Below are 24,840 nucleotides of genomic sequence, written 5' to 3' on the forward strand. Positions count from 1 at the left end.
TTAATTTTTTTTAATTAATTAATTTTAACAAAATATAATTTTAACTTTTTTAGAAAGTCATAAAAATATTTTTTAAAAAATTAAAACTTCAAGTATTATATAAAAAAAAAATTAAATGATTGATTAAAAATGTTGAAAAAAATTTTTTTTAAGAATTAAATATGAGAAATGTGTTAAATTTATCATTTTATTCATGATTTAATTCATGTTTGAAAATTTTAATCATTATTTGTAAAAGTATTTTTTTTTAAATTATTTTTCAATTAAATTATTATTTTCAACAATTATTTAATTTTTTAAAATTATTTTATAATTAAATTTTTGTAAAATTAAATAAAAATAATTATTAAATTTTAATTTTAATAGTGAAACAAGTTTACAAGTTGTTCCAGCCTAACTATTATAATTCTTTTCTATTTTTATTAAACTTTTAATTTTTTTTTATCTATTTTTAGGTTGATTAGAATTCTTTAGACACTTTTTCTTTATTTAAATATTTTTTTCTTTATTTTTATGAATTTATTTTTTTTTTTAGAAAAAAATAATAATTTCTTTCATTCAATTTCTTTCTAGCTCTTTGTTATATTGGATATTCTTCGATTTCTTTCTTTTTATCTCTAGTTTTAAATTTGAACATTCAATTACGATTCTTGTTTCCTTTTTTTCATATGTTTTCTGCTTTCTCTTCGAGGCTTCATTGTAAATAAATTTTCTTTGTTTATTTTTAAAGGAAAAAGTACAAAATATATTAAAAATCATGCAAAAATGTATATGAAAAGTACTTTCGATTAAGTTATCTTGCACAGTGCATCTTCATATGGTCTGTTCAAACCCTCGGGGAGTTTTTCGTTTAAGGTACGCTAATTGGTATGTTTCTTTATTTTTAAGCATTTCTTAAGACATACATCGATTTTGAGGCGTTTTATGTAAATATTTATCGAAAAAATACAAAAAAAAAAATAAAATACAAAAAATGTGGGTCAAAATAATACTTTTTTCTTATTCTATTCTAAATATTTATTTTAATTACGTAAATATCTTGCGCAGCAAAACATTCTTACAGACAAGGGTTGCAGTTGCAGCATTGAGGCGCGTGAGATTTTTTTTTTTAATTTTTGACACATAAGAACACATTCTCAACTAATGATTTGTAGCGTCATCATCAATGTCGTGGATAAGTAGTTGCGGTAGCGGCTCGTTTCGGTAATAATAATCATAGTCAAGTTAGTAATTATTATTATTATTAGTACAGGGCACAGCGTATGTTAAACTGGTGTCTCGTGATCTGTTTCCTCAATTCTACCTAAACGCCATGCATTCACATCAGCAGCTGGAAAAATGGAGTGGTGTATGACATAAATAATCTCAGCACAAAGAAATTTTGCTTTTTTTTATTTTTTTTTTTACAAAATCTGATTTTAATTAAGAGTAATTAGAATTTCTTACACATAAAACGTAAAAAAAACACGATAAAAAAATTAATTAGTGAGTAAAAACGGTTTGTGCATGAAACGAATAAAATTTAACAATAATAAAAAAAAAATGCCAATTAAAATGATTTTTTTACAGAAAAAAAAATAAAGGATAATCGTGCAAAAAATGGAGAAATATGGATGGGGATGACATTTTTTTGTAGGTCACTATTGTTCATCAATAGGCTGGTTTTTAAAAAAATTTCTAATTATTTTTTTATGAGAATTTGCCAAAGACTTTGTTTTGGGAACTATTTACTAACAAGAACTAATTGTTGGAGTTTTGGTAAGAAAATTAATTTTTTAAAAGATTTTTTAAGAAAAAAAAATCAACACCTAAAAATATGCAATTAATATTTTTTTTTTAAATTTAATTAAAAAAAAATAAAAAAATAACTTAATTTAATTTGATTTATTTTAATTAATTTAATTTATTTTTAATAAATTTAATTTTTTTATTATTTTTAAATTAATTTATTTTATATTTTAAAAAATAATTTAATTCAGTTTTATAAAATTTAATTTATTTTAAATTCATCTCAAAAGTATACAATGAAACTCACACTCCATTTTTTCATGATTTTCTAAGTATTTTCATAGTTTTTCCCATTTTTCTTGAACGAAAACCTTATTGAAGCTAAAACAAACATATTACAAAATCTCCAAAGATATTTGTCAAGCAGAAATTAAGTTATTACATGTCAAAATTCCTTTGAATCGATACAAGTTTTGACATGCTATCATTGAAGTTTTAATTAACAAAACTCTTTGGGGACTTTTGTAATTTGTTTGTTTCAGCTGTCAGAAGGTTTATGTAAAAAAAAATTAAGGGAAAAGCGTGAAAAAACTAGGAAAATCTTCTAAATATGACATGTAAAGTTCATTGCATACCCAATTGATACCCAAACTTAATGAAATTGAATTTTATTTTCAAAATGTATTTATGACTTTTGAAAATTTCAAGTTTGAAGTTAAATTTTAACGAATTATAATAGAAATTTAAGTTTAAACTCTAAATTTTCAAAAATCATGAATATATTTTTAAAATAAAATTTTATTTTATTCAGCTTGGGTATGCAATGAACTTTACATGTCATATTTAGAAGATTTTCTAAATATTAATGAACTTCATAAAAAAATTTTTTCAGGCTTTTTTAAAACTTTTCACTTCAACTTTAGTTTAAAAATAAGAAAAAAAATTAAAGTTTCTTGCTATTAAGGTTTCTTGAAAATTTTATAAAAATTTTAAATTAAAGTTTTTTTTCTCAATTAATTAATTTTAAATTTTTTGTAAAAGAAAAATGTTATATTGCATTTTCGGCGTAATTTTTTTTATAAACGAATTCTAAAATAATTTTTTTTTATTATTTTATTTTTTTTTTTACGAATTTTCTTACCAAGAATTTTTGACATAGAAAAAAATTCCAACATTTTATTCAATTAACAACAATAACAAGTGCTCTACATAAGTTGGAAAATATTCTGTGCTCAATTTATAATAAAAATGAGTAGGAGGATTTCACAGGTAGTCTTTTGTGAGTGGAAAATTGTGCAATATTAAGTGCCTTGGAGGATTTAAAGAAAAAATAAACATTGGATAATGCAATATTTCTTCTTCTAGATTCTATTCCATTCTTGGAAATTTCTTGTTCAAGCAACGGAGAGAAAGATAAAAGTTATTAAGAGACAAAGACAGGATGAGATGAATTTTAGAAACTAATACAGGAATGAAGCAACAAAGCTCTGTTATTTTGTTTGAAGAAAGACAAGCTTACCACAATAGTAATAATATTTAGAAATCCTTGGCAAAACTATTTGTATGTGAGTTTTGGTTTATTTTTGTTACAAAAAATAAAACTTTTTAATAAAATGACACAAGACAAGAGACAAGATATTATAAAAAATTTTTTTTTTTTTGATATTTTGTCCCTAAATGCTTTCTAAACGCAAGCTTATTATGTTTACTTGTAAAATTTAATTTTTTTTTCTATTTTTTTATAGATAGAGAGAAGATAAAACTACCTTTCTACACTTTTTTTCTTACTTCAACATGAGAGAAAATCTTCTAATAAGGACGACGATTATTCGGTCTCTTATGAAACTTACCTTGCAACTGTCGATTGATCAGCGCCGTGATTCCGGGACTTCCGTTCTCGACTTTGCCATTAAGGAGTTTGCCATTTCCGTTCGCCATGCCATTATGGTTCACGTGATTATTGATCAGCATTGGCTTATCCTCCTCATCCACTTCGGATATTATGAAACCGTTACTTTGGGCCATCGTTTCGTTGACCTATCCCGAAAAAATTTTTAATTCAAGCGGATTTTGGGGGCTTTAAGGACTTACCTGCGTCACTTGCATGAGTTTTTTCACAACATCCCGTCCGAGAATGTGATCGATGACACTTTGCAGAAAGGGATCTCCCATTATCGAGAGTTTTAGTTTGTCACGGTGCCAGATTAGCACGCGGGATTCTTCCATGGCGACGATTGAGACCTATGAAAAATCGTTTTTTGATCAAAAAATGAGTCGTTAAGTGAGAAATGAGGAAAATTTACTTGAAAATAATCGTCAGTAGAGACACCAAACCATTCTGGTGAGTCAAGGAACTGATGCGGGAATACTATGTGCAAAGCTTTTTGGTTTTGTGATACGACTAATCTGGAAAATAATAAGAAAAAAAGTTATTTTAGGTGAAAAATTATTCAAAAATTTGATGGAGAGAGACTTACTTGCCACTTATCACCAATGAAAGACTATCTACTTTTGTTACTTTTTCTTGTGCATAAACTTCTTGATACTTGAGAACCCTAATTAGCTTCATACATCGTATAATTTTACGGAATCGTAAGCGTGATACGTGTAATGGCTCGAAAAGTGAGACATAAACCTGAAAAAAATAAAAAAAATTTAATTTATTTTTTTTTTAATTTTTAAACATTTTTAATTATTTTTTTTAATTAAATTAATTAATTATTTTTTTAAATTAATTTTTTTAATTAATTCTTAATAAAATTAATTTAAAAAAGTTAATTAATTAATTTAATTTATTTTTTTTAAATTAAATTTAATTAATTAATTTTTTATTTAATTTAATTTTTAATTAATTTTATTATTTTTTAAAATTAAATTAAATTAGTTAATTTTTTTAAATTTAATTAAATTTAAAAAAAAAATTGGAGTAAGGTTTAGCACCAAATATTAGTTAAGACACTCAGAATTTTTTTTAACTTAAAAAATTCCCAAAAATTTGAAATATTTGTCAATTTTCGATATTCTTTTAATTAAAAATAATTTTCTGCTCTTAAAAAGGGTAAAATTTGACATTTTTCATTAAAAAAACGCCTTTGACGCAAAAAAAACGCAAAAATTTTTCTAATTTTTAGTAAAACTTCACAAAATTAATACTCAAGAATTCATTTTATTGACTTTTTCAACAAATTTCAGCTAAAAACAAGTTTATCTAGTACAATAACATTGATTATTGCGACAAAAGCCGCCTTTGCCTTTCCGCATGCATTGTCTCATGCAGCCCGTGGGATTGCAAGGGAAAATCGGGATCTGGCGTTTGTTCAAATGATGCTCGTTTTCCGGAAGTACAGCGGGTTCTACAGAAAAAAATCTCAAAAATAACCTTTTAAAGTAAAATTTGACTGAAATTTACCGAAATCGGATGGAGCTTCAGGTTCAGCTTCCAAGGCTGATGTCTCCTTAAAGAGCACAAAAAGTGTCCCGAGGAGGACAATTGCGAGAATTGATAAAAATTTCATTTTTCTTGATTTTTTACTTGTTCTGTTCAGTAAAAGTTTTAATTAGTAACTGATTGTTTTCAGTCAAGAATCTTGCCCTTTTATACGACTTTCGCGAACTGATAAGACAGAAAAGTGTACTTCCCCTAATTAGTTGCGGTGATTTCTCGGAATGAGCTTACAAAGAAATTGCAACAAATTTGTTAAGATGTTATAACGAGTTCTACTTGAACACATGATAAGGCAAAAAATTACCGCAAAGTCAGTGGATTCTCGGAAATTATTTTTATTTTATTTTTTAAAAATAAATTTGGAGTTAAAATTTAAAAAAAATTAAAAAAATTAATTTGCAAACAAAAAACTAAATAATAAAAATTATTTTAAAAAAAACTAAATAAAAAATTATTTAAAATTTAATTTAATATTAAAAAAATATTTTTAATTAAAAAATTATTTGAAATTAAAATTAAAAAAAAAAAAATTATTATTATTAATAAAAATAATTATTATTGAATTAATTAATTAATTATTTAAAATTTAATAAAAAATTTTTTAACTAAAAAAATTAATTTAAAAAAAATTAAAAAAAATTATTTTAATTTTAAAGTTGAAATTAATTTTTAAATCTAAAAATAAATTAAAAAGTATTTAGTTAAAAAAATAGCAAATTTGAAAAAAAGAATTTCAACTTTGAAAATAGATTTTTTGCCAAAAAAAAAAAGTTTCAACTTCACACAGGTCCACGAACGACCATGACCGCCAACACCAATCGCATTGATGTAGGTCGTCAACACATCACTGACACTTTATATGAGAAGACAAACAAAAAAAAATTAATTAACATCTTCGTGTTTATTTGGACATTTTTTTAAACGAACAGGTTTTCATGCATCCGCGGAATTTACCTGACTGACAAACACTTTATTAACTAACTTCCGATTTTTTTTGCGTCATAATATTTTTTTTTTATTTTTAGTTTTTTTAAAATTGCTTTTTTTTTGCAATCGTGATAAAAACACAAAACTCGAACGTTTTTTCAATATTGATTGGATAAATTAGTCAAATTAATGACATTTTTCATGAGAGGAGCTTCCTCCTCTCGGATAACATAATTCAATATTTCTCGCTTCGTAGAACAAATTGATGATATTTTTTCTGCTACGTACCGCACTTTATTTTCCAATTTAAATTTAAATCAGCAAATGTGGTTAAAGGACTCACACACACATGAGATCTATGGGGACGCCACAGAGAAAATTTTACGATGATGAAAAAAAAAACTCAAAATTACTCAGAATTTGATGGTTTTAAAGAGTTGTTTGTTTTTTTAGGTCAACGTGAAGAGAAAATCATCCCGTTTTCAATCCTTGTTTGTTTCCGATACTGAAAAAAAGTGAAACATGACACAAAAGTATTCGACAATTTAAATGCAAAATCATTTTATTTTATATGTGGTTTCGCATTTTTTTTTGTTCTGTTTCATTGCATGCTTGATAAGCGATTCGTGTTTTTTCTACTTTTCGTGACATTTTTTTGTGAGTTTATTTTTCAAAAGGATTCATTTTGTTTTATCTCATTTTGAACAAAAAATTTGGAATGTATTATGAGGAGTAATAAAATGTGAAAAGAGGAGTACAAAAATGTATTTTAAAGGAAAATTCTCGAGATCACTAATTTTATCCTCTGGATGATGAGGAGGTCAAAATTGTTAAATGAGGAGTACAGAAAAGTGAAATTCGTTCAAAATGAGGAGTAAGGAAATGTGAAACTTTAACAAAAAAGACAAAAACTTGTCAATTTAAATCGTAAATTTATCAATATCGGAATTTAAAATTCAAGAAGATTTAAAGTTTTTTTACATGAGAAGTACAAAAATGTGAAAATTCGTACGAGGAGTAATAAAATGTAAAATTTTAACGAAAAAGTGATCAATTTGTGAAAATTTTATGTCATTGAGGAGTACGAAATTGTGAATTGAAGCAGAAAAAAAGGTAAATATCTTTAAAATTCATTTATTTTTTCCAGATTGGAGTTTGTTATATATTGATCTTAAATTTTAAAATATGAGGAGTATTAAAATATAAAATTTCTCAAAGCTCGAGGAGTATAAAAATGTGAAGATATAGAAAATATTTTCTAATATAGAGGAAAATATTTCGAGATTAAAGAAATATTGAAGAAACATAAAATTTCTAAGTATTCAAACTATTTTACTCGAGAAAATGTGAAATTTAAGCGAAAAAATCGAATTGAGGAGTATTAAAATGAGAAAATCTTCCAAAAACAGTTTTTAACTAAAAATGCGCTTTAATCAGCTTCAAGTTTTTCATAAAGACAAAAAAAAAACAAATAAAACGAAATTCAAAAAAGAAACAAACGCTAAAAAAAAGTTTGTTTTGCATGATAAATAAGTGAATTTTTCTCCGCTGAATAAAAGTACGCTTTTTAAATTATGCAAATATTTATCTAGTCGAGCTTTACACGACTCGAACCGAGTAAGCGCTTATTATGATTATTATATTACCAATGCATGTGCATCATTTTCTTCTTCTTTGCCTCGTAGAGTGTCCCTCGAAGGCAACTCGTGTCGAGCTCAATCATGAAAAAAAAAGTTCTACAGGTCAAGGTCGTCTTTGTCATTATGAAGAGAAATTTTAATCTTCAAATTTACGACTGCGACGAAATGTGCATTGTTAGAAAATTTTGTTCACTCATCCAGACATGAAATGAAAACGACATGAACCATCTCATTTTATATTATTTGTCTTACTTTGATGACTGTGGCATTATTTCGTGTCGTCTTCGTTCTGCTGGAATGCAACCAAATTTCATTTAGAGAAATTTTATTTTATTTTTTTACGAGAAATGTGATCCATGACAGTATTTTCATTGAATTTTTATTTTTTTATTAAATCTTATTTTTTTTATTGATTTTATTAATTTTTTTTAATTAAATTTTTTTTTTAATATTTTTTTTAATTAAATTTTTATTTTTTAAATTAAATTAATTTTTTTTTTATTTTTTTTTTTTTTAAATTAAATTTTTTTTTTATTAATTTTTTTTTTTAATTAATTTTTTTTTTTAATATTTTTTTTAAATTAAATTTAACTTTTTTTAATTAATTTTTTTCAGAGATACTGAAAGAGAATAGGGATAAAATTAGAGCTTAAAGCCAAAAATAATTTCCAATTAATTCAAACCAAGCAAAATAATTTTCACATCAACCAGATATTGGGTCCTAAAATTGTGATTTCGATCATTAAAAACACGCAAGGTAAACCAAAATTCAATTTGAAAGAGTAAATATTGCACTGAAAACACCTCAAAGGCATTACAAATTTGCCATTCAACAGTTGTGGGCGTCGCATATACTGCACAAACTTGTCCCAAATACCCGCTGGCTTGTTATTTCTACTCCATTGAACTATTTTAATTGGCACTTTCTGTGTCTCGGTTTTTTTATTTTCTCTCAAAAACGTTAAAATATTCGATAAAATTGAAAAAAATCATTCAAAAACAATTTTTTGAGGAATAAATTAATTTTTTTCCACAAACTTCCGCCGAAAACTTTAAACCAAACAACATATTATGACAAAAACAAAATAATAAAGCTGCAGCTTAACCCAAAAAAAAAAATCTTACAATTCAATTTACGTGTCAACGAGCACGAAAAATGTGTCTCCGCTCGAACATTCATTCATAAATTCAAAAAAAAAACTTGAATTATTATAATCTAATTTCCTAAATTCATTTAAAATCGTAATCGTACTTATAAAATTATAATAATCAACTAAATATAAAATTCACGTGATGATGTGAGTGTGCATGTGTCGTACTACTCAAAAAGTGTGACTTTTTCGAAATTTAATAAAATATCGTTGTTGTTGCTTTTTTTTCCTGTAGAGTTATTTGAACGTGGAAAATTTATTGGCTGCCTGCCAGATATTTTTAAACAAATTTTAGGCGATTTCAAGCGATAAAACTTTTTTCGGTAGCTGCATTCCAAGACATTGTATCTAGATGTTGTGATAGGTGATATGACTGTTGATACGAGCCTTCTAATAAATTTAGTTGGCAGACAAACAAAACGTATCAAATTGTATCATAAAAAGTTGTTTTTCGTGTCGAGAAACGGTCAACTTCTTATTTTTTTCAATTTTTTCCTTTTTTTTTCGTGCGGAACTTTAAAACAAAGACAAATATCACGTCTTTTTGAAATTTATACTGAAATGAAATTATAATGATAGTCATTTCTGTTGTTCTTTGCAGGAATTGTTGCTGTTTTCACCTAGCAAGAGTGACAGAAACCGCCTTTTGTTCTTTAGCTTGGAGTTAAAATTGATAAAAGTTTCATTTTTCACTCAAAGAAGCAAGGAACAAAAGAAAACTTTTACATCGTAATAATAATTAAAAAATATTAAAATTGGTTTTCGTCATAAAATTCACATAAAATAACAGGCAAGTCAGTGAAACAGCATCTGTTAAAACAAAAACGTCAAAATATCGTCATAACCGAGATGAAAGCACCTGCAGAACAGATGTTGCAAAATTAAAGCTTTTGAATATTTGAACAAACTTTGAGTGGTTGACATTTTAAAACTTTATATAATGCACCAATTCGTAAAGACAATGAAAAGTTTTAAATTATTGCACAGTGAAAAAAAATAAATTTAAAAAAAATAATTTGAAATTTAATTAATTTAAAATTAAATTAAAATATTTTTTTTCCGATAATTAAAAAAAATAATATAATTAAAGAGAAAAATTAAATAAAAAAAATCTGACTTTAAAATTAAATTTAAATTCATTAAATCATATTAAATTTTATTATTTTTTTTAATTAATATAAATTTAATTTTTTCATTTTTTTTTTAAAGATTAAAAAATTATACAAAAATTAATATTATATAAAGAGAAAAAATTGAATTAAAATTATTAATTAAAAATTAAGTAAATTTTAAAATTTATTTATTTTTTCAGGCAAATTATAACTAATAATTAATGAGAAAAAATTTGAAAATAAAATAAAATTAAAAAAAAAATTAAATAAAAATAAATAAATAAAATTTTAAAATTAAGGTAATTATTTATTTTATTTTTATTTTTTGATTATTAAAAAAAATAATTAGCAAGAAAAAAAAATTATAATTTATATTAATTTTTTTTTATTTTATTTTCAATAATTTTTAAAAGAGTTCTTAAGAAGGAAATATTTAAAAAATTAGAATTTTTTTAAATTTTTTTTTGTAATTTATTTTAGTGTAATAAAAATTTAAATTCATTTATAAAATTGAATTTTAAATTATTATTCAATTAATTTTTTTTTTATTTTTTTAAATAAAAATCTTAATTTTATTAATCGAAATTATTAATTAAATTTCTACTAATTTATTTTTTTTAGATACAAAAAAATATATAAACAAAAAAAGCTTTAAGTCCACTGTGACATTTTGACATAATTCCCGAAGAAACTTTTTTTTTCACGAAAAATAGGCCAAAGTTCGTTCATGCAACCCGTTACGTAAGAACAGAAAATTTGTATCGCATGTGAAAAAAATTGCACTTAATGAATCACCATAACATCGTTCGTTGTCTGGAACAGATAGCAACAACACGAGCGGAACATCCAGTCAATTGTTGTAGGTAAGTAACAAATTTACATATGTGTCTGACTATCAGAACGTCCGGGAAAGAAAAAAAGAACGAAGAGAATGAAGTGTGAATTGAGGCAAAAATTACTCCCAAGATACGTCAATATCAAAGGTCGAAAGAGAAAAAAATATAGGAAAAAACGAAAACGAGGATAAATGTTAACCAGGCGATGTTTATTTATACATTTGTTATTTTTTTTTTTTTTGAACTTTAAACGCGATAAAAATGCGAAATTTATATCGTGATGTCTAAAGAGACAATTCCTTTGGCGATAATAAAGAAACAAACTTTTTTTTTATCTACATTGGCGTCAAGCAGACGTCAATAGAGCGAAACGGAAGTCAATTCACGGAATTTTGCTCGAATTTATAAACAAAAAATTCTTTGTTCGAGTTTTATGTGTCTGTGAAGAGAAATTATTTTGCAAACTTTTTTTTATTTTTTAGTTTTATGAGGAAGGAGAAATATTTTAGGTACTTTGATTTTTTTATCTGTCTGTTTATTTCGTTTAAATTTTTTTATTTTAGGCCGCTCTAAATGAAAATCAAAAATAAAGTCCGATGCCCCATTTTAAAAGTCGAAAGTCCAATGGGGCAAAATAAAAAAAAAGTTAAAAATTTAACCAAAAATGACCGTTTTTCGGTGTATTTTCATAATTTTTCAAGAAAATTTCCAAAAAATTTTTTAAAAATTTTCAATTTATTCTAACTTTTGTTTTGGAAATCATATTTTTTCATAAGTTTTCTTCTCTAAAAATATTTTTCATAAAACTATAATTTTTTTTTTCAAATTTTTTGACAGTTATTTTTTATGATTTTTTTTTTCTTTAATTTTTAATACGAAATGTTCTGAAATCTATTTTAAATAAGCAAATTTCAAAGAAAATAGTAAAAAAACATCAAAAATATTATTTAACGCTCTAAAATTTATTTTATTTTATTTTTTATTTTAAAAAATTTTAGTTCGGTTTAAATATTTTTTAAAATTTCAGGTTTCAATTTCAGTTTTTTATCTTGGATGAAAAAATTCAACGGTAAGAGCTAAAAAAATTATTATGATTTTTATAAGAATTTTCTAATATTTTTTTTTTATTTTTTTTAGTGATCTATCCATGGAAGAAAACTGACTTTTTAAATATTTAATTTATTTATTTAAATATTTAAAATAAAAAAAAATGTTATCAATTAATCCAAACCAAGCATATAAAAAAAAATTATCGTCAAAAAACTTTTTGGTTAATCGCGTTTTCATGCAAAAAGTGTTGAGATACAATTTTTTTCCTTAAAATGCGGTACAAAAATTTTTGAATTTCAACTTCTGAGAAAATTCATACAAAATTTTCTGTTTAAAATTAATTTTCATCCATTCAATTCCCATTAAAAACATTTTGTTCTCGTACCAAATTTTGTTTCCACGAGAGAAAATACAAATTAAAAGCATTTTCCCAGAATCACTTTATTTTTCTATTCAATTTTCTTTCTTTTTTTAACTTTCTCGTTTCCATGGACGACGAGTACTTTGTGATCTCCAACGAAAAAAATTTAAATTTTCATTTTTCTACCACATTATTTACTTTAGCACTCCCAGACGGGCTGTGTGCGATGCTATCTCTGGGGATTCGATTCATTCACATATCTCATATATATTTTCAAAGAAAATAAAATAAAAAAAATTTCGTGTCTCACAAATCCTTCGCTCGTCTTTCAAACATGTCACGTACAAATTTTCCTCTTTTTCCACTTTATTGGTGTTTCATCGCTTTTTCCTTTTTGCCTATCAACTCATTTCATCGTCTCATAAACTCAAATCAACTCGGAGATATCGAGGCATGTGTTTTTTCTTTCTCCATCATCATCATCATCATCAACAGCTCAACATTATCCTCATCTAATAAAAATAAAAAATTTCCATGGAGTAAAATTTGTACAGGGGAATTGAATGGGCTTATAATGAATATAAATAAAAGAGAAATATTTGTTTTAGTAATGAATGTGGTTGGTACTGGATGTGATGTGATTATGCTTACAGACACTCTCGAGCGAACATATTGATTTTGTGTTCATAATGAAATTTAAATTCGTGCACGGAATACGGAAAAATTATTATTATTTCCTCAAAAAAGCACAGAAAAAAAATTAAATATTCATTGAAAACACAAAATTCATTAATTCAATTTACTTTTCTTTCTTTCTTTTACTCCTTTTTATTTTTTGTCCTTTAAAAATTTTTCAATAAATTTTAGGTGCCAAAATTATTCAAGTCAAGTTCAAGGTTCAACCTTCACGCGTAAATAATTTAATTTTTTTGACACATTTTTTTTGTGTTCGCCTTTGATAAGCTCCATTTGTTTCGTGAGATAATGCAGATCAACGGTCAAAATTTATTTTTTTTTTACTTGGCACGATTTCGACTTTTTGACTGCCAAAAATCGATTTAACTGCGATTTGATGTTACTTTTGGCGATATAAAATTGACCTACCCCACAAAGTATCTTTTTTGCGATGCCTCAATGCCTTCACTGTTTGCTAATAGCATGGCAAGGAAAAAGCCAAAACACGATTCTCATATAATAAATTCTAATAAAAACAAACAAATAAACAAAAGAGAAGGGAGAAAGAGAGAGAAAAAGAGCACGAAAGAAAGAAAAGTAGTAATGGAAAAACAAGAAAGTTTGCTTTTTGGCTTAATATATTGCTCGCAATATGTGGGGTTAAAACAAAAAGACAAGGTTTTTTAGGAAATTTTTCGGGAAATAAAGAAATTGAGCGCATTTTGAATTATTTTTAAATTAATTATTTAATTTTCTTTTAATTAAAAATGTTTTTTAATTTAATATAATTTAAATGGTAAAAAATTTTCATTTAAAAAATTTAACGGTTAAAAATTTTAAATTCCATAAACATTTTTGTAACGCTATAACTTTAGTTTTAGAACACTTGCTCTCTTTATTTTAGTTATCTGAAGGTTTTTGTGTTAAAAAAATATGAAAAAGTACATAAAAACTCCCGAAAATCAACAAAAATGATATGTAATGTTCATTGCATATCCAATCAATTGACAAAAGTACAATTTTCTGTAAAATTTTCATGAAGTTCTAAAATTTGAGTTTTCAGGATTTTTAAAAAATAAAAACGTTCTTACAGCCTCAGTTAAGTCATTCTGAATCCTTTATAGGTTTTCATGAAGAATTTTTAAAAATTGATAAAATCAAGCCTAAAAATCTATACAAATTTTGACATGCCATAACTCAAGTTGAAATTCACTAAATTCACTGCAGTTTGTTCTAAATTAATAAAAATAACTCAAGGAAGGTTTCTGTGTAGAAAAATATTGAAAAAGAACGTAAAAAGCCTCGAAAATCAGCAAAAATTGTATGTAGAGTTCATTGCATATCCAATCAATTATCAATCAAAGTAAAAATTTTTAAACCAAAGATCTTTGATTTCAGTATCTCTCTTTTGAAAAATTTTATTCATTACGTGAGCAGATTTCTAGAAAAATTACGAAAACCATGGAAAAAGTCTTAAAAATTGAAAATATTGTATGTAACCTTCATTGCATACCACAAAGAGGCTCAAAATTAAATATTTTTAAAAATAAAATTAATTGCATACTTTCAGGAGTTCATTTATCAAAAAAAAATGAAAAATTTAAATTTCTTTAAAAAAAGACAGACATAAAATTTTTTTCCAATTATTTTCAAGGAACGCACCTCGGAACGCACAAAAAAATATTATGAATAACAGAAACCAGCTATTTTGTTGTTTGTATCTATTGTTCACTCTCATTGTTAATATTGAAGATGAAAAACTTAAAAAAGAAAACCAACTTGGCAATAACTTATCTTCCTTTAGCAGGATAAATTTTTCAACAAAAAAAAAAAAATGAAAATTTTCCCACAAAAAATGCAATTTTATGACCTTTCTAACGCCAAAGTCGCCAGATAACGACGATCAATAATGTAAATAATTGCTGTGATAAAAGTAACAAACCACGTTACACCAAAAAAAAATTTTTCTCTTCAACCCTTTTTTGTTGTGTACATTTTTCGCAATACAATACAAACAATTGCATGTACAGAGCCCAATATGTGATTATATAACAAAAGCAGCAAATAAAAAGCGAACGAAACAAAAATCAATGATTTTGGCAGGCAGGCAGGCGATGTCCATATGAACTATACGATAAAGCCTCATATAAATTTGCAACATTGTGACGTAAGGAAGGTAGTTAGATTCGTAAAACCATTCTACCTTGAACCATTATTCAATATTTATGTCTTTTTTATGATAATTTTAAAAAGTTCGCAATTCGGTCACAAAACCAGACATAAACAGAGAGAAAAATATTTTTATGGCGAGAAATTTTTTCTTGCAAACAATTAAATTTAGACAAAAATTTGCGTCAGAGAATTCACGTGAAAATTATTTGTGGGTGCGAAATCACGTCGTCGTCGCATCGCACAAGTAAAAGGTACAAAGTTCATTTTTTTCGTGCGAATGGTCGAGAACGCACGAAGACGAGACACACCTCCAGTCGGTCGTATTTTTTTTTAATGGGAAACGATAAAAAATTGGATAAATTTCGCCAAATAGTGCAATCGTTGCATCAGACAAAATTTTTTTCAAGGATTTTTTTGTTCGTACAAACAATGAACTCCACAGAAATATTTTTTAATTAATTTTAATTAAATTTTATCGAATTAAAACCTGACGTCAAACGATAAATTAAAGTTAATGACGACACAAAAAATCTTCTTGTTCGAAAATTTGACCTTGAATGACCTTGAAGATAACTTCCAGACTTTCTAGAGGGAAAAAATTTACGTCATTTTATTAAAGTTGCGAAATTTCTCACAAAAATACGTTAATTGAACGCGTCGTAAACATATTTTGGTCAAAGTTGTAAAAAAAATCTCGGGTTTTTTCTGAAATCAATTTAAATCTTCTCCGGAATTTGATTCATTAATAAAAAAAATAATAAAAAATCTCGTGACGACATAACGTTGCACTATCTCGTTGAACGTAGAAATGACGAAAAGAGGGCTCGTCAACACGATTCTCCCAACAACGACCAATGAACGACGATCGTGCTCTTTGTGTGTATTGGTGAAGTGTAAAAAACATAAAAGCGAGTCACCCGCGTATTCGGACTTCAGTTCAAAATTTGACGCGATCGTCAATCGATAGCAAGAGACGATTTTCATCGAAAAATCGTTCATTAAAAAAAAAGTGATAAGAAAAAAAAATTTTTTTAATAAAAATGTGTGCGAATATTTGTGAAAATACCCTAATTTATGCAGAAATCGAGACTGCAGACAAGAAAAGTCAAGTAAAAATCGATTCACGGACAGAAAAAGTGATGCGTGGCGCACTTTTAGCGACAATTAATTCCGCAAAACAAATTTATTACTGCTACAATCGTGTAAATGACCAATTTTTGGCATCGAATTTCTACAAGTAAGTAAAAAATAACTAAAAATGGTGCAATTAGAACGGAAAATTCGAGCGATATGGGGCATCGCAGGTGTTGCGAACCAGTCACGTAGGCCACTTTTTGTGTATTTTGCCGTTTGAAAGTGACGCACAAGTGCAAAATATTGTTTTTGAACTAATTTTTTTGTTTCGTGAGTTTGTGTTTAATCAGATGTTGTCAACAAAATCGCACAAAATAATTACTAGACAAACATGAATTAGTTTGAGGTGTGATTGCATCAGACAGATACACGTGTAAATGAATCGCACGAAGGATGGTGTCGCACTCACGCTAGATTGCCTTCGTTTTGGGTTCATTGAGCAAGTTATGCAGCTTTATAAATATTTCATGGTAATTAAATTAGAAGTCTGACGTCGGTTTGATGCTATTTATAGACTTCGGACGTTGAACTTGAGAGGAAATGACGAGAAGTGATCCTTTTTTGTTAAAAAATGTATTTTTTTCTTGATTTTTTTTAATGGCAAAATTTTCTTCAAGTATGAGTTTTGAGCTAAAATTATTTTTTTTTTTTTAATTTTTAATTTTAAAATTTTTTTGAAGTATAAATTTTATTTAAATTTCCTACTTCTGGATCACTAAAAGACAAAATTTTTTCCCAAAAATTAATTTTTAGATGAATTTTTCAAATTTTTATTCTCAAAGTGATGCTTTAATTCAGATTTTAAACCAAATTTATCAATTTTTATTCTTAAAAAAATTTTTAAAAAATGTCAAAAATTAAGTTTTTCAACGTTTTTTTAAAAAAATTTCTCAAATTTTGTTGAAAAATTAGATTTTTAGTGTGAATTTTAAACTAAGAGCCAAAATTTTGACGAAACTGACAATATTTTATTCAAAAATTATGCTCAAAATCCAATTTTAGACAAAATTTTTAAATATTTTGGTCTCTTCATTCAAGAAGATGAAAATTTTGGAGAAAAAATCTGTGAAATTATCAACTTTGTGATTCAAAAACTATCAAAAAAAGACAAATTTAAAAAAATCAGCCGCTGATTGCTGAAAAAGACAAAATTATTGTCAAAAAAAATATTTTTTTTTAAGAATTTTTCTACAATTTAATTCAAAAAAATCTTAAAAATTTAATTTAAACTAAAATTATTTTAAAATAAAATTAAAAATTATTTAAATTTATTTTAAATTAATAAAATTTTTTTAAAAATTATTTTTTGAAGGAGATTTTATCACAAAAGTATTCAAAAAATATTATTTTTGGTCAAACTATTGACTTAAATTTTGAAATGTGAAAATTTATTTTTTTTTTAATATTTTATTTAATAAATTTTTTAAAAAATTAAATTAAAAATTGCTTCAAATAAAAATTCTGAAAAAAATAAATTAAAATTAATAATTTTTTTTATGCAGTCATCTTGAAAAATAAAAAAAATTAATTAATGAATTTTTCGATTATTTTCGAAATTTCGATTAAAAATTTATTATTTTTATTTTTTGCTCTTAGTCATCTTAAAAAATTGAAAAAACAAAAAAAAATCTTAAAAAAACAATAAATTGCATTTTTCACACTTCAATAAAATGCTGAATCACTTTTTTCACATTTCATAATCAATTCCTCGAAAACACACAAACCCAAAATTATTCGTTAATTTTTTCATTCACACTTGAAGTACTTGTCTGTGTCTGTTATTCATCCAAATATTTGCCGTTCGCTGTTGCTAAGCGTACGATTCAGACGAAATCACGTGTTTCGGGTGTTTCAAATTAACTTTTTTTTTTATTAGTTTTCTTTTCTCTTCGTCATCAACTTGATTCGTTTGTGAGTCAGAAGTTGAGAATCTCCGTGAATGAAAGAAAAAAAAAGAGAGAGATAATGAGATTTTTTTTTCGTATTTAATAAATTCAATGAACTTTTTGCACGTAAGAAAAAAAAAGTGAATTGATGAGGGTCGAATGCTGCCTCGGCAAGGTATTTAAGACGCATCGCTAACAATAAATCAAATTTTTATCGTTTCAGAGTATTAACGCGCACCACGCAGCCCGCGCATTTGGTTGCCTTACTGATAGCTACCTTCGTGCTCAGCATATTATGGCCAAATTTGGTGTCGAGTCCCGCTGTTGCCGTCGTCGTCGAAGAAGAAAGTTCCAAAAGTTCGAGAAAATACACAATTTTGATGTATTTGGGTGTGTTTGCGACGCACTTTGGCGCCCAAATGTGGATGACTTTCGTTTCGGGTACGTTGAATTTTCTTATTTTGACCTAGATATTAATTTGCAAGTTTATTTGTTATGTCTGGAATGCATTAGAAACCGACATGCAAAGAGTCACGTCGACACAGAAGTTTTTTATCACTGCACTCGTGTACGAGTCGTGCATCAAAAGCACATTTTCACTCTCGTCTTGCATTCTGAGTGTCGTAACGAGCATTTAGAGGTCGTTTAACAAGAAATTCCATTGAAAAGTAGAACAATTGTAACAAATTTATGCAAAACTGTCGATCTGCTTGTCATTCGGTCTGAACAAAAAAAATCTAATATTTTTTTTTTGTGCGATGACAAACGATAAATGATTGACGTTTGTGTCCCAAAACGCTTTCATAAGCAAATTTCTCGCTTTTTTGGCAACGAGGTAGCTTGAAATCATGTCAAATGCCAATAAAATAAACATTTAACGTCGACGTCTGTTCAAATTCGATCAAAAACTAATCAAGCAGCTTTATGATTTTTTTTTCTAACACAAAAAATAATTTTTAATGGAAGAAAGTTATCGGTAATGAATAATTTTATCGCATTTTTTTTAAACCACGTGACTTTTTTTGACCCAGTGCGAAAAATAAAATGTCTATCTATTGAATTGTTAAGATTTTTGACTGAATTTGAAACTTTTGGTTCAATTTCGAGTAAAATGTTAATATTTTGAACCCAAAGCACATTTTGAAAATTTTTCCCAATGCAAATTTGAAATTTTTGACCCAATGCACATTTTAAAATGTTTATCAAGCAGATAATTTGAAATATTTGATCAGGATATTAATAAATATTTGTCCTGATGAATATTTAGCATTTTTTGACCCAATGCACATTTTGAAAATTTTTCCCAATGCAAATTTGAAATATTTTTTTTTCTCTAATGAACATTTTATTTTATGAACACACACATTTTTAAAAAATTTGCCAATGCAAATTTTCAATAATTTTTTTTTTTTAATTTTTCAACATTCAAATAAAATTTCAAATTTTTGACCCAGTGCACATTTTAAAATGTCTACATAGCAGATAAATGAAAATGTTTGACCTGAGTGTTATTTAATATTTGTCCTAATGTATATTAGCTTTTTTGACCCAATGCACATTTTGAAATTTCATTTAAAACCTCTGACCCAGTACACATTTTAAAAATTTTAACCAAAAATACGTAATTTTTTCCGAAACGCAAATTTTTTTTCTCAAGGTTAATTTTCTTTTTTTTTCTTTGCAGGACTTTCACTGTATTTCAATTTACCACGCCACATTTTCGGTCAATGTCAACAAATATTGTTCCCCCGATACTTTACGCTTAACTCAATTTTAAGCATCATCGCGTTAATTACATTCATAAAGGCGCATGATCGTCACACGTGGATCTTGTCGTCGTACGTTCAGGTGATTGCATTAACGCTCTGCGCTGTAATTGAATTAACAGGTAAACATTCGTTCTTTAATTGTACTCGATGTTTGTCCATTTATTTGATGTGTTTCGATGAAAATTCCGGAAAAATGCGAAAAGAGGCGGAAACAATGTTGTCAATGTAATTGCTTTTAATGAACCTTCTACCATGTGACATCTATTTTGTAATATTACATGGTTTTGACCATAAAAATCGATAAATCGTGTTTGTAATCGAATTACATCAAATAATCCCTCTTTAAGCCACTTATTTAATAAATTTAATTTTTTTTCAGTTCGATTATATTTGGCGCCGCCAATGCTGACATTGCTTCATCAGAAATATCGTTTGGAGCGACGTGAAGGAGTTGGCAAAGAAGTCGGTCGTTTCGAGTATCACGACATGCTGACGAAAAATTTGAGCTTTAGTGAAATTCATAAAAAATTCCGGCGATACCACACGATAATTGCGAGTGGCAATTTGGTGACAGTCGTTTGTACGTTCGTTCATTTGCATTATTTAGCGTCGAAAATTGTGGCGATCTAACACTTGGAGTGTCATCGAGATTTTAAAGTATTTTATTTTGGGTTCTGTGATGACTTGCCGAAGCCAAATTAGCTAGTTTATTTATTTTTGATAAGGATTTCTAATTATTTCTTAGATTTTAATGCAAAGCTCCTATTAGATGATAAGACACACAAATTTTTAAATTATTTGGTTTGATTCGTGTGAGTGAAGAAGTCTGAGTGTCTTAATCCCATAAATAAAAAAAATTTGTATTTAATTTTTAAGTAGGCTCGCTTTAACAAATTTTTTTGACAGATGTCATAAATTTTGATAAAATTTGTTTTTTTTTTGAACATTTTTTATCAAAAATTATGACATCTGTCACTTACAAAATACTTCTATGGAGATTCTAACATTAACTTAACAAATGAGTAATTTTTTATATGAACTTAAGGAGCTTAAGTTGATCTTAAGTCAACAATTTTTTTTTTTTGAAAAAATCATCAGATTTTTTACTGAAATTTGTTCAGAAAATAACTTTTGATAGTTTCTGAGCGAATTTCTGAAAAAAAATCTGATGATTTTTAAAATATGTTTGACTTAAGATCAACTTAAGAACCTTAAGTTCATGTAACAATTACACGTTTATTGAGTAAGTATTGGAATTTCCATTAAATAATTTTACAAAAGTGAATATGTAAAATTTTTGAACATTTTTAACTAAACATTCTTGAAAATTTAATATTTTTGCAAAATTTTTATACACTCCCAATGTAAAGGTGTTAAATTTAGTTAAATTAAGAAACGTAAGAGTTTTCAGTATGAACATAAAATCTTAAGTCAATTTAAGTCGTGTTAAGTTAATTAATCATAAAAATTTTAAACTCCAATTCGTTAATTTGATAAAAAAAAATTTTGAAAGAATTTTCTATTTTTTTATATTTTTTAACGAATTTCAGTACAAAATTTATTAAAAATGATTTATTAACTTAACAAGACTTAATGTGACTCAGAGTTGCCAAAAATCGCAAATATTTTTAAATTCAAATTTTTTGTTATTTTTTGATATAATATAAGCAAGAATGAATTTTTTAAAATCATAACCAAAAAAAAATCAAAAAATGTGAATTAAAAAAATTATTTACGATTTTTGGCAACCCTGCTTTGACTTAAGATATTTGTCTTAAACTTAAGTATTCAAGAATTTTTATTTAAAATATGTTCAAAAATTAAAATTTTATCAAATTAATTAAATGTACGAAAACAAAAAGTATTATAAAAGAAAAATTACTCACCGCCTCAATCTCCTTATCAAATTTAACAGGTCTCAATTTGATCAATGCTAATGTAAGATAAACAAAGTTGACAATAAAGAATAATGTTGACCAAATAACGGTGTCTTGATCGCATTCGTGAAACCATCCCCAGTAGAACATAATGAGACTGCCCACGACGACGGCAACTCGCAACCAAATCCATCCCACAAAATTTGCCGGCGCAAGAAATCCCACGAGAAACAAGCCGTACGTTATGTGGTAATACATGCTACTCGGCTGCTGTGTCCAATCTTTGCACAAACTCAGCATCCAGCCGTCTTTGCCCTCCATACTTTCGCGTATCAGCGTGTCATTGTCGTAATGCGGATCGGGCGGAAGCACTTTGACGACTGTTTGTGTGTGTTGCTTGCTTATCGGCACGGAATACGAGATGCCATCGACAATGGGCACGACAACGACGACGACGACGACAAGTGCAGCTAAGATGCACAGCGTGAAATCTCTGCTAATGTGACGATAACATTTTCGACGATGAGCTAAATGATGATTGATTGCGGGAGATTCTATCTGCGTGTCAGACAACATTGAGCCAAGTTTCTGTTTGAATTGGATAATGTCATTGATTGCTTTTTCACACTTTCTTTCTTTCTTTTTTGTTGGACGTTCGTTTTTTTTTTTTGCTCGCGAACTGCTTTCTTACATCACATCAATGGCTGTTGAATATTTGGTGTAATTATAACTTTTTGTTATTATTATGGAATTATGTTACAGTGTCGTGATGCGTTCCATGTTCACATAAAAAAAAATGTTATTGGACTTAAAGATTTTTTTTTTTTTTTTTGATAAAAAATTTTATTATAAAAATCTGAATATCTGATTCTTTTACTTCAAATTTTCACTTTTTTCATCATTTGAATAAATTTATTTTTTTTTTACATTCTTATAATTTTATAACCTCAAAATGTCATTCTTGTCAAATTTTTAAAATAATTTTGAATAAAAAAGTCAATTTTGGTCCAATTTTAGAAAAATAAACTGAGATTCTTTTATAACAAAAAGTTTTTGAAAATTCACACTTCAAACTTGTCTAAAGCTGTCATCAAATTTTTTTGACATCTGTCATAATTTTTGTCAAAATCATTTTTTCGAGAAATTTGGAAAAAAAAATTTAAATGTTTTCCCTAAAAATAAATTTTTAATCATAAATCACTAAAAACATGAAGAATTTACCCAAAATATGAAGATTTTTCTAAAAATTTTGACACCTGTCAAATGTCAAAAGTTTTCAAAGTAAACTTGAAATGTCATTTTTGACAAATTTTTCTGAAAAAACTGAAATTCTCTTAAAAAAAGTTTGAAGAATTTTATTTGAAGATTTTCACATTAAAGTTACTCAAAGCTGTCATTGAAATTTTTTTGACATCTGTCATAATTTTTGTCAAAATTATTATTTCGAGAAATTTTTAAAGAAAAATTTTAAACTTTGTCCAAAAATGTAATTCGTGGCTAAAAATTTTTAATTTTTGAGTTTAAATAACTCAAAAAATGAAGAATTTTGTAAAAATTTTGACAGCTGACAAATTTTTAAACTGTCAAAATTTGGAAAATGTTTTTTAAAATTTAATTTAAAATTCATTAAGAACACAAAATAAATTTAATTCAAACCTCAATAGCAACAACAAATACAGAAGGTACAAATTTAGTCACAAAAAAAAACTTGATGTAGTTCAAATTTCCTTATTCGTGAATTTAAAGAGAAATATTACGTTTTGAATGAATCGTCGCCAATAAATAAATAAAAATTTCAAAACGAAAAAAAACGAGTTAAACTTTTTCAATAAAAAATTCGCAACAAATTACTTTCTTGTGGCATGGAACGCCTCACTCACTCGTAACACTGATCAATATTTATTATATTTTGTTACTTTTTTTGCTTCATTTACTTTTTGTGTAATATTTGCACTACTGCCTAAATGAACGTAAACTGAACTGAGCACGAGAACATTTTATTATTTACCATTTACACGACGACGAACGACACTTTATCTCAATAATTATAACTTTTCAATGATTTTTTTTTGCATCTGTATCAAATTTCTTTGCAACTTTTTACTTCATTATATTTTCTTCTATTGTTGTTGTTATTATTACTATTATGACATTAACTCATTTGCATATTGTTGGTACCCACAACGCGACTTTTCTTGTCCATGACATATGAGTATTTATTATTATCGCGTACACGAAACGACGACGACGAACGGAAAAAAAGTATGTTTGTGGAGAAAAAAAGAAGAATACTCGAAGTGAATGAGTAATAAATTATGTTACAAAAGTATTAAATGCAGCACTGAATTTTTAGAGTTGGGAGATATTTTTTATTTTAATTTAGATTTTTTACGGATATCTGAGATCGCGTCTCATCGTCGTATGAGTCACAATTGTTTTATTGTTATTTTACAAAAATTATTATTTTTTTTTGATTACTAAGTTGTTAATGTGTGTGTGTTTTGTCTCTTCTCGACTAATACTGAGCGTAAAGCCGTGTAAGTGTATGTGATGCATTTTACTTGTGCAATGGGTTTTGTGCCAAAGTGTGACGTGATGATTTTTTTCGCTATGGGCTCCATAGAACGCCGTATACTGTGTAATGTTTGTACAAAATTCGTTTTTGTGAGCTGGGGGATGTACAAAGCAGTTTTTTGTCACTTGGGATTCTCAGTACAGGATGCTACAGAAACGCATATAAGTTTGCGAGGCTATATCTCAAAAGTTTTTCAGAAATTTCGGAAAGTGTTCTTCCATAAATTGTAGGATTCGAGTTCCTCTTTTGATATTCCAAGGGCAAAAAAGCTCGTGTGATAGTAAATGTGGAAGAATTTTAGTGTTAAAGTTTTGATTTATTGTTAAATTGCAGCCTGCTAATTCAAGCAATCGAAATAATGCGGGTGTTGTTTTTGGATGGAAAACGGTATTATGCGAAGGAACACAGTACTGGAAGTTAGTTGGAAGTGTAAAAAAGAGGGAAACTCTAAACCTTGAAAATCTCTTTAAAACTCAAGTAATTTTCGATTAATTAAATTTAG

The 24,840-nt window shown here is 26.5% G+C and overlaps 2 protein-coding genes and 1 long non-coding RNA gene across 5 annotated transcripts; 1 reads left to right on the top strand and 2 right to left on the bottom strand.

The window, feature by feature from the left end:
• Nucleotides 1-749: 749 nt before the first annotated feature.
• On the bottom strand, nt 750-24,267 carry LOC134833613 (popeye domain-containing protein 3). Of its 3 annotated transcripts, none has more exons than XM_063847990.1 (7): nt 23,946-24,267; nt 21,773-22,467; nt 4,206-4,363; nt 4,032-4,134; nt 3,820-3,969; nt 3,579-3,765; nt 750-1,330 (listed from the first exon to the last, which is right to left on the bottom strand). In XM_063847990.1, the coding sequence occupies exons 2-7, from the start codon at nt 22,337-22,339 to the stop codon at nt 1,266-1,268; spliced, it is 1,230 nt and encodes a 409-aa protein (XP_063704060.1). In that variant the 5' UTR covers nt 22,340-22,467; nt 23,946-24,267; the 3' UTR covers nt 750-1,265. The 3 variants fall into 3 exon arrangements, with proteins under 3 accessions (XP_063704060.1, XP_063704059.1, XP_063704057.1); XM_063847989.1 differs by having other exon boundaries at nt 23,772-24,267; XM_063847987.1 differs by having other exon boundaries at nt 23,698-24,267.
• Nucleotides 4,875-5,298, bottom strand: LOC134834811 (uncharacterized). The gene is made up of 2 exons (XR_010162182.1): nt 5,138-5,298; nt 4,875-5,081 (listed from the first exon to the last, which is right to left on the bottom strand). It is a non-coding gene; the product is annotated as an uncharacterized LOC134834811 (long non-coding RNA).
• LOC134834684 (transmembrane protein 205) lies at nt 16,058-20,907 on the top strand. Its single transcript, XM_063849431.1, has 4 exons — nt 16,058-16,334; nt 18,341-18,558; nt 19,802-20,005; nt 20,266-20,907. The coding sequence occupies exons 1-4, from the start codon at nt 16,138-16,140 to the stop codon at nt 20,514-20,516; spliced, it is 870 nt and encodes a 289-aa protein (XP_063705501.1). The 5' UTR covers nt 16,058-16,137; the 3' UTR covers nt 20,517-20,907.
• Nucleotides 24,268-24,840: the final 573 nt, after the last annotated feature.

This window comes from Culicoides brevitarsis, chromosome 3, assembly GCF_036172545.1.
Source record: "Culicoides brevitarsis isolate CSIRO-B50_1 chromosome 3, AGI_CSIRO_Cbre_v1, whole genome shotgun sequence".
In the NCBI taxonomy this organism is placed as follows: Eukaryota; Metazoa; Arthropoda; class Insecta; order Diptera; family Ceratopogonidae; genus Culicoides; species Culicoides brevitarsis.

Coding starts and splice junctions, on each gene's coding strand:
- LOC134834684 (XM_063849431.1), top strand. CDS start 16,138: ATGTGTGCGAATATTTGTGAAAATACCCTAATTTATGCAGAAATCGAG. Junction 16,335..18,340: donor TTGGCATCGAATTTCTACAA/GTAAGTAAAAAA, acceptor TTATCGTTTCAG/AGTATTAACGCGCACCACGC. Junction 20,006..20,265: donor CGCTGTAATTGAATTAACAG/GTAAACATTCGT, acceptor ATTTTTTTTCAG/TTCGATTATATTTGGCGCCG.
- LOC134833613 (XM_063847990.1), bottom strand. CDS start 22,339: ATGTTGTCTGACACGCAGATAGAATCTCCCGCAATCAATCATCATTTA. Junction 3,766..3,819: donor AACTCATGCAAGTGACGCAG/GTAAGTCCTTAA, acceptor TTTTCGGGATAG/GTCAACGAAACGATGGCCCA. Junction 1,331..3,578: donor GATCAATCGACAGTTGCAAG/GTAAGTTTCATA, acceptor CCATTTTTCCAG/CTGCTGATGTGAATGCATGG.